At 38.7% G+C, this 15,903-nt stretch overlaps 3 protein-coding genes across 3 annotated transcripts; 1 reads left to right on the forward strand and 2 right to left on the reverse strand.

Moving 5' to 3' along the window:
* Positions 1-2,957: 2,957 nt before the first annotated feature.
* Positions 2,958-8,030, forward strand: LOC111339294 (magnesium-dependent phosphatase 1). The gene is made up of 6 exons (XM_022945918.2): positions 2,958-3,078; positions 3,814-3,874; positions 4,657-4,767; positions 6,430-6,537; positions 6,724-6,809; positions 7,156-8,030. The coding sequence occupies exons 1-6, from the start codon at positions 3,021-3,023 to the stop codon at positions 7,239-7,241; spliced, it is 510 nt and encodes a 169-aa protein (XP_022801653.2). The 5' UTR covers positions 2,958-3,020; the 3' UTR covers positions 7,242-8,030.
* LOC148734904 (ras-related protein Rab-32A-like) lies at positions 6,635-10,414 on the reverse strand. Its single transcript, XM_088755677.1, has 2 exons — positions 9,404-10,414; positions 6,635-7,038 (listed from the first exon to the last, which is right to left on the reverse strand). Exon 1 carries the CDS (start codon positions 10,210-10,212, stop codon positions 9,460-9,462), a length of 753 nt encoding a protein of 250 aa, XP_088611803.1. The 5' UTR covers positions 10,213-10,414; the 3' UTR covers positions 6,635-7,038; positions 9,404-9,459.
* Positions 10,415-12,656: 2,242 nt separating this feature from the next.
* Positions 12,657-15,149, reverse strand: LOC111339295 (ras-related protein Rab-38). Its single transcript, XM_022945920.2, has one exon. It carries the CDS (start codon positions 14,739-14,741, stop codon positions 14,010-14,012), a length of 732 nt encoding a protein of 243 aa, XP_022801655.2. The 5' UTR covers positions 14,742-15,149; the 3' UTR covers positions 12,657-14,009.
* Between the last annotated feature and the right edge of the window lie 754 nt (positions 15,150-15,903).

Raw genomic sequence — 15,903 nt, forward strand, 5'->3', positions numbered from 1 at the left:
CCGCTGTCTGAAGCCATGTTGCACGTTGGACAGAATGTTATTACTAGACAAGTGTTTAGTTTTTTTTTTTATCGTGAGAAAATAGCTGGGAATATGATCATGATAGCGATGACGAAACTAGACAAACAAACACAAGAGTCTTCTGGAGAGTTTGGCCGAGATGGACTCCTACCGAGATGAAATTTGATGAACGAGACGGTATGCGATGATACGCAACGTAACCTCGAATGTGGTTCTTCTTGTGTGGCTGGAGATCTGACGACGTAGAGAATGATGAAGATGGTGATGATTGAGTCTGGCGAGACTCAGAGTCAAAGAACCGGAAGAGACTGTCAAGGCAGCCCATTTGCCGGAAATACAATTATGATTTAATATTGAAAAGGAAAGAGAGCTTGACTTAACCGCCATCTGGGAAATATGTTCGGAACCATCCAAGAGAGCGGATTATGGTGGTTCTACAGTCTTTGTACCAGGGTACACGCACAATTTACTCTTGATTTCTTACGGGGACCACCGAACGGGCGACATGCTCCTACCTGTCTGTTTACGCCATTTGGACAGTCTCAGCAAAGCAGATTTACAATACAAATATTTTCATGGCATAATTGCTGACCTTGCCTTATTTGTCATGGCTGGATGACTTTGCGATTTCTATCATTACGTAGTGTTTTCTCTTTTGCATTTCTGAAATCTTTATGCTAAGATACAGTGGTTGAGAGGTGTTTGCCGAGCTCCCTCTTGCTGACAGCTAACATTTTGTAAAGTAACTGCGCCGACGGTTGACTAAAAAATGCACTCTCCGATTTCATCTCGCGACTTCTCACTTTTCGATGTCGCTTCTTTCCTAGTATATGAGGCATTTGCTTAATGTGAAATGTCTTAAAAGTTGTCATAAACTGCACAAATTTCTCGGAAAGTTTCGTCACCGTTTCAGTTTCATCATAGCTCGTACTTTGGTCGGGCAGATTCCCGCCATTGAAGATACTGAAATAGATATTACAATCATTTGGTGTGGCCTTACTGTGTCAGCCAATCAAAACCAAGGCCGTCTCCATACCGTCACTCATAGCATTGTATCATAACCAATCAGATCCTTTGTTTTTCACAAATACCTATTCCACGTGCTCAAAGACAGCGTTGAAGTTCCTTTCAAGCGCTAAACAATAACACAACGTAGTGTCAGCAGTTTGGAACTGTTTACGCCTTCGTTGGGTGCCGAATTCTCCTTTTTTCCCCCTCCTCTTAACGGTAAAACCATCATGCCTTCTACAAAAAACTACTACCATGGAAGTTTGTGGATGAAAAAAGGAGAAAGTGAAGGAATGGAGTCGGTGATTTCGGATTTTCGAGACCTACTTCAAGTCAACCCGAAGATCGACGCGGAAGAAATGAGTTATCGTGACATGTTAGACTCTGAGCGTCCTTCGGTGGACGATTCAGAAATAACTCTTCGAGCTTGCATGTGTCCCACGGCAGATCCATTCAGAAAGTCTACGGCTTCTTCTTCGTCGTACAATTTACTGGTGGAGCTCATCGAACAAGGAAATTTGATAAAAGAAGCTGTTCGGAGATTGAAGACCTCTCCCTCTAGGAGTAAACAGTTGAAACGGCTCGACCGCTGTAGGTAACTGGAAATTTTTGGGGTCACAGGACACGCTGACGATACAAGTGATATTATAAATTAGTTTTAAAGTATTTGGATAGCATTTGCCATCAACGATCTTCCAGAAAAAGTTACATTTGTCGGAAAACTGAGTATTGCGGTTTGTAGACCGCTTTTGTTTACACTTTGAATGCGCTAACGAACGAAAATACGTATTACGTAAAAACATTTGGGCAGTCTGATACATTTGTTATCCCGATAAACGCTTATGACGGAACTTTCATTCGAAATCAATTGAAAGCGAGCAAGACAATCGTATTTGAACGATTACGTGCACTGCGGTAGGATTTAGTAAATGTCGCCATTCACTCTCTGCGCAGACTGGTTTCCTGCATATTAATCAATGGAGTTGAAGAAACAAACAATGCGTTGAAAAGTCCAAAAGGTTTCATCCCGAACAGAGAGCGACAGATATATCAGTCGCGAAGAATTATATTTAATAAGTACAGATTATCTTGTTTGTGGTTCTCTCTCAGTGACTTGGTTTTGGACAAACCGTGTTTATGTCTCAGAAAGAATTCATGGAACTAACAATGTGCGTCACAAATAAAATCGAGTAGACTTAATCACTTTCAAGCTGTTTTCTCTTAACCTTTAAGCGCATTAACTGCCCAATAATAAACAAACGGTTTAATGTGTTCATGAAACGAACTTAGAACCCATTAATACCACAAGGATTGAACTTCATGAATAAAGAACACCGTTAAATACTAATTTTTTTGTAGATCAAACTCGTGTTGGATTAGCGCAATATAACATTCCATAGACATCGGAAGTAAGCATTACTCTTTGTGTAAGCAACAGTATGACTTCTGTGGGTTCCTTCTCTTTGTGGTATGTGATCAACATAATCCACCGTAATGTTTTCCTTTTAAAATAGGTAGAAGAGGAGCTAGGGGCGTTAAGTATTAATCCATAGTAAACAATAACTCGAGTAGTAACAGCTTAGACCTCCCCTCTTGGACCCTCTGAAAGAATTTGACGCTTCAGCCAATTGTTCGTGTATTGTTTTTCATTTTTCATTATGATTTGCAATCAGTTCAATTGAAAAAACAGGGGGTTATAAAATTTGATGAGAAGTATGTTCTGTGGCTAAAAAATAACTACACACAGGTTTCTTTCCTTTTTTTCTCTTTTTTGTAAATTTTTTGAAATCTATGAATTTGGCTAAATCGGTCATCAGAGAAAATCTCTCGGCTATAAAAAAACCTGAGAGAAATCTTGTTTTTTTTTTTTTTTTTTTTTCTGTGAATTGAAAGACGAAACCTCTAAAAGTACTCAAACAGGACTGTCCTCCCCTCCCTCCCCTCCTGAGTCTTGAGTTGTATTCGCAGAAAGACAACTGGGCCCAGGTAGGATGACTGCAAACAAAGATGGCGGAGAATTTCTCCCGGAACTTGTGGTGTTTGACTTAGGTGAGCGTTTGTTCTCCTTTCCTACTTTATGAATTATTGTCAAACAAAAATCTAGTCATATCTAACAATTTAAAGGTGTAGACAGATAGGCACTCATTTGTAGTCTCGCCGCTAGCCCGGCAGTCTCCGGTAATAGACTTCTGAAATACTAATATCAATATATTTGAAGTTCGAACTATCGGCCTCATTTAAGTTCTTGTTTTGTAAAACGAAGGAATGTGATCCTAGTCTTAAAGTTTGTAACAAAAGCAACGTCTTATGTAGATAACAGCACAAAATGTAATAGAATCTCAAAGAAAAAAAGAATTATTTTAAAAACAAGAAATTTCAGAATTTTCTTTTCTTTTACTTCAAGTGTTCTTCAAACGGGACATTTCAATTATTTTAAGATGTTTTCGTTTCATCAAGAATTTTATTGCTAGGAACAAGGGCTAATGAAAACACAATGAAAGTGACAGGTCAGTTCTTTGAACAAAGAAAGCAGGCTTTAGAGCGGAACTTATCTGGCAAGACTTTACTGATATGAATAGTGTACCTAGCAGGACACATGCATCGAACCATGGCAAAGATACTAATTCAACCTCTAGTGTTTTTGTAGACTCAGGAGCTCACAGGTTTTGACTTTACAAATGGGATGATACAATATTTCCTGTGATTGAATAATCATAAAAGCTATGGACAGGTACTGGAAAGGATTTTACTTATGGCTTAATACTTTGTTATTATTTGTAATAGATTATACATTGTGGCCTTTTTGGGCTGACACCCATGTGTCTCCACCCTTTACAAGAAAGAGGTGGGTGTTTTTTTTTTTTATATCTGGTAATAGTTGACCCCTAGGAGTGATGAGCATCTGATTTCTCCCACATTATTACCCTTCAATTAGGTTGGAAAAATAACAGAAATGATCACCAGCTGAAAAAAAGCTCTTGATTGTTAAACCAATAACAGTAATAATTTCAGTCTTTGTCCAAGAGGTGGTCTGTCTCCCCCATCTGTGGTTTTCAGATGAGCCCTGTTTTTTTAAAAACTCAAAACTAAAATCTGAAAACTAAAAACTAAAAATAATAATTACACTAAACTCAATAAGATAGAGCTAAAAATTACAAAGTCTCTTAAATTGCACTAAACCTAATAAAAAACTGAAGAGTATCTCAAATTACAGTAAAAATTGTGAGATAGCATTTTTAAAACTGCTATCAGTTTCGTTATTTCTGGCTTCTACTGGAATTTTATTCCATTCCTTAAAAAAAAAAAAAATAGGTAGAGCATAACTGACCCTTACTGCTATGAGATCTATCAATTCTCAGGTCACTGGCATGATGATTTTGTTAATTATGAATCAAGGAGCCAGTGTTGAAATGATGATATTGTGATCTAAAAATCCTTTAACGTATTTGAAAACATAAACAAGCCTATGAATGCCTCATCTAAAAACTGTCCTTGGATGAAGTATGGACATTGTCTAGAACATCACACAATCATTTCAACTGTACTTCTGGCTTTCTTGGTAAATTCTTATGATGGTTTGGTCAACTTATCAATAATTAAATTCTGTTTATGCCAATTGCTTTAAAGTAATGGCTCAGTACAAGACAGAAGTGGAAACAAGGTGAATCTGTATGATGACACATCAGAAATTCTGAAGCATCTCAGCTCTAAAGGAATGCGTCTTGCTGCAGCTTCCAGGTGACAATTATTTTAAGTTTTGAAGGTTACAAAATTTTGACGAAATTCTCCCTCCTGGGAGTGACCAAAAAATGGAATTTCTCCTTAAAATGTATATTTTTATGCAAAAAGATCACGAGAAGATAAGGAAATATGTATCGACATTGTTGTTGATCAAACTCCAAACTCCCCATGCTTAATTTATTAGAGATTTGTGTTGATTTAGTGCTCTTGGAGCTGTTTATGCACTGTTGAAAATGTCTTTGATGTCACCAGTCATGTTACTGACCTCTTGGAAAACATGATTGCTGTTTCAGAGGTTTCGAAAGGCTATGATGCTCTTGAGTTGTGATTTATTATCTCTGCTTTTAGCTGGCTGATATCATTATCACTGATAGCAACATGAAACAAAACAGATAGTTTGTGTCTGAACTTTGGAGTTCCAATGATCTTGAGAGGTGTAATAACATTCAATGGAACATTCACTAGTTAAACTAACAAGTATGAGACCCTCCCCCTCCCCCCCCAAACCTTTTAACTCCCAAAATCTGATTGTTAATTCTCCCATCTTGCTGCTACACAATTCCTTGTAAACTAGTTATGAGAATTTGTTGTGAGATCAAGATAATAACTTCTACCTGATAAGTTAGAGTTTTCCCTCTGCTGGAAAACTTATGGATATCATAGGGAGAAGTTACATGTTATTCACTTCTGGGAGTTGAAGGGTTAAGAATTGAACTGTAGGATTTCTTGAGATGTGGCTGGATGGTGGCCTGAGAATTCACAAAGATCTTGAGCAATTTTATACGCTCCACTCCCCCCCCCTCTACAACAAATTAATAGTGTTGCCCTGTATTTTTGTATGACCCTTACCTGGATTATTGCTACTTTAAATGATAATAAATAAAAAATAATAGACAGTTTTTAACATGGAGAAACACTTAGCTAGAAGCTAGTTTACAGGTTGTCCACCAAACAACTGAAACAAATAATTCCAATTGAAAATAACATTATTAAGAATCCCAACTGGTCGAAGGCAAACCAGTTGGCTATATTACAAGCATGGCCGAGGATTTGAAACTCGGGGCTACCGTGAAACAAATCCAGGTAGTGGCCAGGGTGGGACTTGAACCCGGGAGCGGCTGATCGCAAGTCCGCTATGCTGACCACTCAACCATGCTGCCTTCTGCCTTTTGTTCTGGGATAGCAAACTTAGGTCTGAAATAAAGGGTGAAAGTTTCTAAAGAAACTGTGGTCCTGTGTCAGTGGGGGTAACAAGGTAATTTGGTTATATCAACTAAGTTGAAATTGTAAATTGGCCAATGTAAAAAAAAAGATAATAAATAAAGTCAATATAAATAAAGTCAATAATAAATAAAGTCAATATATTGGCCACTGTTAAAGAAAAAAAAAGATAAAATCAATATAAAAAGAGTTAAAAAGCTGACGTTTTGAGTCCCTCTTCACTCGCTCTGACAAAGGGCTAATGCTCAAGACGTCAGCTTTTGAACTCTACAGTGGCCAATTTTATTTCAACTTAGTTGATATAACCAAATTACCTTGGGTCTGAAATAATTAAAGGTCTGCTGTGTTTCAGCAATCTCCTAGCTTTAGCATTAAAGTAATTCATATTTAGTGGAATAATACTGACAATGTCCAAAAATGAACCATTTTGTCCAACAGAACTGAAGATCCTCCCACAGCCCAGGAGTTATTGAGAATTCTTGACATAGACCAGTATTTTTCTTACAAGGAGATATATCCTGGGTCAAAAGTTACTCATTTTAAAAGGTAGGTTTGTGAATCAGTAATTTCATTTTCCATCAGGGTTTATGCACCAGTGTAAGGCACAATTTTGGTGAATATCACTTTAAGTGGTGGTCATGGAAGTTTTCAAAGTGATGTCTTTATTTTTGTAAAGAGGAAAGAGGGTCACAAACATTAAAATAATCATAATTGTTTTTCATTTTTGTCTAGATTTACAGAGGCAAGTGGAATTGCATACTCCAATATGCTTTTCTTTGATGATGAAGAAAGGAATATTCATAAGATTAGCAGACTAGGTAAGCAATTATTTGGTACATGTGCTAGAAAAATATCTCCAAAGTATGGCCAAGGTATGTGGTACAATCCTCTTTGAGACCAAGGGAGGCTTAGAGCAATTAATGTGAAAAGCCTGATGGAAGCTTAGTAAATGTCACTGTTATGAGCTCATCAGGGTTTCCATAGCAACAAATGCCCTGCATTTTTGCTTTTTTTTGCTAAATTGGATGTCAGTCCATCACTGGTTACCTGCAAAAATTTAGCCTGGAATGATTAACAAAGTAAGAACCAAACATTAACATTTTCCATTTTCTAGATATTTGAATTATTATTAAGATATATTAATGGTTATTATTATTCTTTCAGGTGTAACTTGTGTTTTGGTGAAAGGGGGAATGACTTATACTGTCTTACAAAGGGGACTTGCGCAATTTGCAGCTAATCACAAGTAGAAAATTTATTGAGACAGCCTACAGAAATGCTTCCTTTGTGAAAGGAAGGAGGTGCCATTACCTCATCCTCGGGAGACCCAGGGGCTCTGGGTCGATTTCAAGTTAGGGCATGAAGAGCCCCTGGGGACATTGTCGTACAAAACTTGTTCCAAACGGTCGCAGACGTTCTGCCATCTGATTGGTGCCAGAAAATCTTTGTGTTTTTCTGCCCAATCAGAGTGAAGTGTACTTTAGAGTCCTTTCGTGTGTTTTAACACGGAAATAGACTAATAACTCAGTTGCTCGCTATGTTTAATTTGTTTGGGCCGTGTGACGGAGATTTGCTCGTGGTGAAAAGTTTCAGTCTCAGCACACAATGTAACAGAAATCGATCAGATTGTCCGCGAAAATCTTACCGGAAATTATACTGAATACTTTCGCAGGTATCACTAGAGAACGCGTTTTAAAGTTTGCGAGATTTGTATACAACACGATGGTTGCAGTCATTGATATGTCGCTTTAAACGTTAAACGAGATTTAAGCTTAAATCGTTGTAGACTTTTTGCATAATTTGCTGTGACTGAAACTTTGCCAATCCCGTGAAGTTATTTCGTCCCACGGGCCACGCAGGTATGTCGAGCAACTGGTACTTGCGCAACTTTCTGTGCGTGCCAAAATCTAATCTCATTTTCGCTTGAAAAAAAAAGAAAAGCTAAGAGTGGAAACTTTTGCTTATTAGATGTGGGTAGATGACCCTGTACTATTAAGCTGACATTTGCAATAAAGCAAACCCGCCCTTTCCATCCAATATTTCTTGGTCTTTGGTTTTGTTTTTCCCATTGAAAGTAGCATCGGATCGATTCCCAATGATCAAAGGTATTTAACTTGGTCTTCAACAATCGACAGAAGAGGTGAAATGACAATGACCAAGGGACTAGAAGAGAATCCGTGGCCTTCCTAGCTCAAGAATTTCAACACTCAAGGCAACAGTTGAAAGATAAAATCCTTTCCAAACCCCTTCGGTAACTGCCCGAAAAAATTTCTCCTTCCCACTGAGTGTGCTGAAACTTTTCACCTCGAGCAAATCTCCGTCACACGGCCCAAACAAATTAAACATATCGAGCAACTGAGTTATTAGTCTATTTCCGTGTTAAAACACACGAAAGGACTCCAAAGTACACTTCACTCTGATTGGGCAGAAAAACACAAAGATTTTCTGGCACCAATCAGATGGCAGAACGACTGCGACCGTTTGGAACTAGTCTTGTAAGACAATGCCCCCAGGGGCTCTTCATGCCCTAACTTGAAATCGACCCACAGCCCCTGGTCTCCGAGGATGCCATTACCTTGGCTGAAAGGGAATGCAGATGTACTCATGAGCATGGTGATAGCTGAGGAATTAAAGAATCTTTATCATGACTGGGGAAATTTGGAAAAATCTTCATAAGTGGCAGAATGTGCACAACAAACTTAACACAATGGTTAAAGGTTAATTTCTGCAAGGGGGTTCCACAGGTTGACACAAGGTTAATTAATTTCTGCAGTGGGGTTCCACAGGTTGACATAAGGTTAATATCTGCAAGGGGATTGCACAGGTTTATTTCCTCATCTTTTTTCTTTCTTCGTCACAAAGTTTTTTTGTCATTGCTTCGCAGTCTCTTGCTAGGTCATGTATTTGAAAGAGCACTCGTGTAAAAAACGTATTTAAAGGCTTTCTAACTTTCTGTTTCTCTTTTCTGAAGGTATTAACTATTTCTAAAGGCAACAACAATTATCTATCGGTTTTCCAAGGTTCTGAGCCAATCAAAACATTATGAGTGTAAATCTTGCGATTTGATCGGGTAAGAAAGGAAACACACCTTAGCCATATTTGTTCATTTTCCATCAAAAGCTAACCAAAAATGCAGCGTGTGTACAAGTTATTTTGGTTACATTTTTTGATTTGGTTTCAATTTTTTTCCTTGTTAAAAAAAAATTAAAACCAGTCTGAGTATTCTCCTTTGTTCGAATAACGAGAGTGAACTCAGGACAAAGGAAATTTTGGACAAACTGTTTGTAAAGATTTCAGACAAAGGAGAATTTGAACAACAGAATGCAAAAGAAACTCATGACACTCACGAAAATGATTTCTGTATACTTCAAGCTATCTGTAGAACATTGTTAGCTAAAGAAATCCCTTTTACCCTCTTCGCTTTCCTGTCATCTCCGGTTGCGTGACGAAACATAGTGTTCTGGAGTTCTACCTAGAAGAGTATTTTCTGCCGTCTGTGTCATACTTCAGTTTCCAATCGCCCCAAATTGTCACGCCATTTCGAGACAAATCAATTACTTCTTCTAGAATCCTATTGACAGCTTTTGCGACCACTTGCTTGTTATCATCAGTCCTGCATGACGGAAGTTCGAACCATGTGACAAATCCATGGTGTAGACAGTACTTGTCCATTCCCGCCCTCCTTTTGACGATTTCTTCACTTCCTGGAAAAGAACCATCGTTGACATTATTATTTATCATGATCAAAACGATGGGAACCTTGTAGCCATTTCGTTCTGAGCTGGGATTTGCAGCTTGTATAAGCTCAAAATTTTGAAGGGCAGCGGAAAGTGTTGACGGCTTCTCTGCGTCAAAGAACAGAAGTGCGCCATCACAAGATTTGAACAAGTTGCGATTACCGCAGCGAAAGTGAAATCTGTCGATAGGCGAAAGCTCCCAGTACTGGATCTTCAGAGTGTAAAAATGTGAATTTGACGAATTTGTCCACACTTTCTCCTCCCGAAATAACCACGGGGTACAGAATGGGATTATTTTAGTAGACCTAAGATTCCTTTCTTTCCATTCTGGGTCGCCTGAGATTATTATTTTCAGATGAAGCTGATCTCCATTTTCTAGAATGTTTTTCTTGAACGATTTTAACTGTATTTCTTTTCCAAGTAAGCTGAGAACTGCTTTGTTCTCTTCTTCCGGCTTCCCGTACGACCCAACACAAGTGGCCATGCTTGAAAACAAGTTGACAGTTATGTTTTCCTTGTATTCAAGGACTCTAGTTGATATGCCTCTGGTTTCTATGTTGAATTGGCAGTCAGGTAGATAGATAGAAATTTCCTTTCAGTACCAGTTGAAAACGGAGCACATGCGTTGACCTCTTCAGTTTCGGAACCAGCAATGTAAGATTTCACACTTGTAAGCTTGTCAGGCACCTGTCACGCACAGACGGCGGCCGGAAAAATTATGCAAATATATTTGGCGCCTTTTATTAATTTTTAAAGAAGCCAGGTACATCCTGAATTAACGTCACAATCCAAGAATTGTGGGAAGCGCTACAACTCAACTTCCGGCTTCTGCGCGCGTCACGAAAATGTGTGTGTTCACCTCTAACAAGTTTGTCATAGTAGTCACTGTACCTGCTTGTTATTCACAAGTAGTTTTCTGCCTTTAAAACACCGTCCAGAACTATGCCCCAGATCTAGAAAAGTCTTTTGGAAAGTTACACGGGAATGTTTTTGGACCCAAGATGTTGTCAATGCTTTTGACTGAACCCGCACTTGGTGCAGTTGCATGATACTTTGTCACGTTTGTCTATTTTATAGATTATGAGAGCTCCCTCTTTTGGTGAAATCCGTCGCGTGAGTTAAAAAAAAAAAGAAAATGAGCTAACCAATAAAACTGATGTTAGCGCAACTGACTCCGATAGCTCCGCTCCGATCTTCCCATACTCATAGTTTACGTGTTTAGTGTTGGTGTGCAGTGGTGACGAAGAGAGGTATCTTTGAAGCCATTCGCAAAACAATTTAGTCGGCGAAATAATTTAAGGGTTTACCTCAGCACTAATTTATCAATGGCAGAACGAGTCATGTCACGTTGTGCAGTACTTCCTCAGTAGAGGACGACATTCTGTAAACCAAAACTTTACAGAATTGTATCTGAAAATGTTCTTAGAAATTGCAGTTGTAAAAATTCCGCGCGTTTGTGAATCCTAGTTTAGTTAGTGCAGTCCTTTTCAATCATATCCCTTCTGGTCTACTGGTCCACGTTTGATTCTAGAGTACATCTAACGTAACCTGCTTGCGGGGTGGGACGTGCGCGATAGCCTATGTGTTACCCCACCCTCTGAGGAGAAACGAAATGGGGGGGGGCATGGCTACACGAAGGCTATGATTTGTGTCAGGTCTGCGTAGACGTTCCCTCCCTTCCGTTTCTCCTCCGGGGGAGGGTACCGCTACATGTGCGTTACGCACGCGGGAGAATGAGATGGGTCGGGGATCAGTTTGCCGGGGGTCTGGCACTAACGATGATCGTCAGTGACCCTCAGCAGACTTCTCGCCGGTACTTGCCGCTCAGTCCTCATTTTTTCCCCGCGAGCGAAGAAACGCTGTTGCCTGACCGCGAGTAATGAAGGTAGAGCCTGCTCGCAAGCTAATTTCGTACCCAGATCCTACCGTGAAAGTATAACCACTTAGTCGTGAAAGGTCTGGATCTAAGACTACTCGCAAGCTTAAGTGGATCGTTCAAAACTAGGGATTTGCATCATGCGATACTAAAAAGAAGCGTCGACGCAAGTCCCCTCACCACCTAAATGTTTTCATGAGAAATCAACAACCAATTTTTTTGTTTTTTGTTTTAACCTGTTTTAGTGGTTGCTGGAGAGGATTGAAACTAAGCAGGGAACACCTCTCTAATATAAATCTGTTTACTTACTATGTAACGAAATTAGATCAACTAAATTATATATCTCCGAAAGGACATCTGAATTCTACATGCTCATGAAAACTCAGACTGCCTGATGTCTGTCGAGGGCTGTATACCTTAACAGCCAAATATTAGTTTATTTACTTCTCACACACAGATGTTTGTTTTTTATCGATGTTATCTAATATAAACAAAGGATATACTTTAAATACCAAGGAGCACTCCAAAATCTAAAAGAGTTTGACTAATGGTCGTGGGTACAAGTCGTGGGTCGTGGGTGTGGGTGTGGGTGTGGGTAAAAGTCGTGAGTGTGGATAATACATAACAATTAATGGTTAAGAGTTCATATTTAATAATGTTAATAGTACCACTACTAATAATCAATTAATGTTATATTTGTAGGGGAAAAGGGTTTTTTCGTGATCGTGAAGGGCCCTGTGGCTGGTTTTAAACGTGATTTGGTTATATCGCCGTGAACGTTGAAGCGCCTTTTCTTCATGGAAATTACGAAATGACTGGCTTTTCTCGCGAAACGTGACCTGAACTGTTGTTATTCTTCTTTTCTAAAATTTTATCCTGTAACCGTCTCAAAAGAAGACGTGACACATGACTGTCATTAGCTACCGTGAAGTAATGCAATACTTCTCGACGAACAATGAAACGTGTTTCTTGAGTACGTCACATTTCGCAACTCTGCAGAGTCTGGTCTTTATCAGATAAGAAATGAATCGTTTAAAAATTGAAAGAATTGAAATTTTTAGAACCTCTTTATTTATTAATTTACCTTTTTCAATAATTCTTCATATCTAGTTTATTTTATGATTTAGAAAAGGACCTGGCCAGTTAAATGGACGAAGAAAAATTTTAAGATTGTACTAATTGGTTCTTCGTTTAATTTCTTATCACCGATGCCAGTTGTCGTGACCAATTTAACATTGGCTTGCGATATCCGATTGTCGATTGTACCGCACGCTGGATACCAGAGGTTTTATATTTTCGTGCCTTGGAAAAACCTTGGAGCCAACGTCTCCAGACCTGCAACTAACGTTGCAACGTTGCTATCTATATATCGGCTTATCTTGCAACAGTTCGCTTTTTCACCTCATTTTTTTCTTAGATGCGGGGTAGATAGTACGCGATACGGAGGTGACAATTGATGAAGCATTCGGCTCTTTATCTGAATGTCATTGATCAACAGAAGCTTTATTTTCCCTAACCAGCAGAGGGATATACTTTTACTTCTGAAACTTCATTTATTTTTAACCGGCACTGAGAGCACAAATTAATTTTAATTCAAGAACACGGCCAATAGGATCAGAAACACGGCTATTGGCCGTGTTCTTGAATTAACATTATTAAATATGAGCTCTTAACCATTAATTGTTATGTATTATCCACACTCACGACTTTTTACCCACACCCACACCCACACCCACGACCCACGACTTGTACCCACGACTTGTACCCACGACCCACGACCATTAGTCAAACTCAATCTAAAACAGTTAAGTCTGTCAATATCTTAACATTTGATTTGAAAGAACTTGTAAAGACAAAAAAATTAAAGAGAACATCTTTGGAGCATCGAAGTCGGATAGAATTTTGCAAAATTATTTCAATAAATAATAGAAATCCTGTATAACTCTCCCTATTAATTTTTGTCTTATTTCTTAATTCAATTGCCGAATTAAAAAAAATCATTGCTTTCTGTGCACAATCAAAGATATGGAGTGTAATCTAGTAAATGTCACGAAACGATGCTTCAGTAACTCACGTCCCAAGTATGCTTTGCTTCAAAGTAAAATCCGTTTTCCCACAAAATGCATGAAGTAAACTTCACGCTAGATTTGAAGAGTTTTACTATATATTACAAATCGTATCTCGTGATTGTTAAGTTAATAACTATTAGCATAGTTTCGTTTTGTTTTTTCTTCAGGTATTTACAGAGTGAACTTCCAAATATGTTGGTAGTGAGGTAAACCACTTAGTATCTCGTGACTGTTCAAAGCCGCTTAAGGTAACAATGTTGTTATCAAACGCTTTGACCGGAAATTCTCATAAACATTTGGCATGCATTCAGTATCCACCGGAAGTTCAAACAATTGTCACGGCTTTCGGAGATTGCGTCGCTTGAAAATATTTTGAACCAGACAATCTACTGCTTTAGTCATCACGCCGGTATACCCGTCCCCCTCTCTCGACACAAGCTGAAACCAACCCACGAATCCATTCCTGGCGCAAAACTCGTCCAACAAAACTTTGTTTTCGATCAATTTCCCGGGGCCGATCCAATCAACAGGTTTACCCCGCTTGGACGTCGGAATGTTCTCTATAATAAGAACAAGAGGTATATTGGCATCTTTTGGGTTCGCCTCTTTGATTTTTTCGCTCCACTTTAAAACACTGCCAAGAGGAGAAGGGCTCTTTGGTCCCCAGAACACCAATGCACCGACACAGTTCCTACAAAACACGCTTGTCATCTTGAGAAAGCGTTCATGTTCGGCGACATCCCAAAATTGCAGTTTCACAGTGAAGTCTCTATTCGTTGCTTCGTCGCTCCATGTAATGAAATTTAGGTAAAAATCGACCCCTATCGTAGGCTTGTGATAAAAGCTTAACGGCCGACGTTGAATATAATCGGACATAAAGCCTCCTTTCTTTCCAAAGCCCGTGTCGTCTCCAAGACACATTATCTTGAAAGTGAAATCCGTCTCTCTAGATTTCATTTCTTGAAAAATCTCTTCGTCTCTCCGCACAATCGCAGCATCGCTGGCCATTCCCGAGTCCGTTTCTGTAGCCATAAAACTTTCACCTCGTTGAAGCTCGGTATCCGACATATTATATACTTTCCCGTTCTTGAGTGAGATCTTTATCAAACATCGACCACGCAAATGTAGTGTACAACTTATATCGCAGTTGTAAAATGGGCTGAACCAAACGTCTTTCGATGACGGAAATCTGATACTACAGGAGTAGCGTGTCACGTCTCGAATTCATGCCCTTCACCACCTCCTTTAGATATCGTTCTATGTTCTGATATATCACCATAAAAGTCAGACACTGCCGACTTATTACAGATATTTGGTTTCCATGAATTACGTTTCAAAAATAATTTCGCGTGTTGCAAGGAAGAACCCCAGATGAATGTTCAAGAACTCGTATCAATGCAACTCTGCAATTCTACACGCAATAGTACTTGAAATTTTGTGAGGCTTTCAAAGCAGAAACCCTTGAATCGTAAACACTAAATATTTAATTTACGCAGAGGTGTTTATGGCATACGTCCAAGTGATGATGTTTTACAGCACGCTCTTGTTTCCAAGAAACCATCCACTCTTAAGCCTTCCGCTCGTTGTGTTTTAGAAAATCTGTCGACAATCGGACGAAAATCCGTTGAAATTACTCGACAACTCGGTGGAGAAGTGAATGTTTTAAAGTCTATCTATGAAATCTAATTCTATTTATTTTCATAGTGCAAATAATTTGTTTTTCATCCCAGATTGTTTAACTCATTTTTCCGATCTCCTGTTAAAATGTTTACACAAATTGTAAGTGAAAGATCGCTTCATCATCCCCAGCAGAAAATTTTAAAACGTGTCGCGGTCCCGTAGGTGTCGAAAGTTAATACAAATATCTTTTCCCGTACGGAATATAAAAAATTCCAACACTTTTGAAGAATTTGGGCGTTGTAGTACCGTCGGCATATCACGGAGGCATATTACTGTCTCGAAGACTAAATATTTTCCGGTTATGAAGTGATCATAAATTAGCATATTGCTTGACGGAGACAGATTACAACCCAAAATATCATTAAATTGTTGACGTGTTTTTGTCATGAAATTATTTATTATTCTATTTTAGAGTCATTCTGTTTTCCTTATTCGCTCTGACTTTGACTACTCCTTTTTTGAACTTTTCTTTGGTAAGAAAACTCTCCACATTCCACCAAGTTCCTCAATGTATTTAAAATTCTATTGGACATATGTACAATTATTGCCG

The sequence above is a fragment of the Stylophora pistillata genome, chromosome 3, assembly GCF_964205215.1.
Source record: "Stylophora pistillata chromosome 3, jaStyPist1.2, whole genome shotgun sequence".
NCBI classification, from domain to species: domain Eukaryota; kingdom Metazoa; phylum Cnidaria; class Anthozoa; order Scleractinia; family Pocilloporidae; genus Stylophora; species Stylophora pistillata.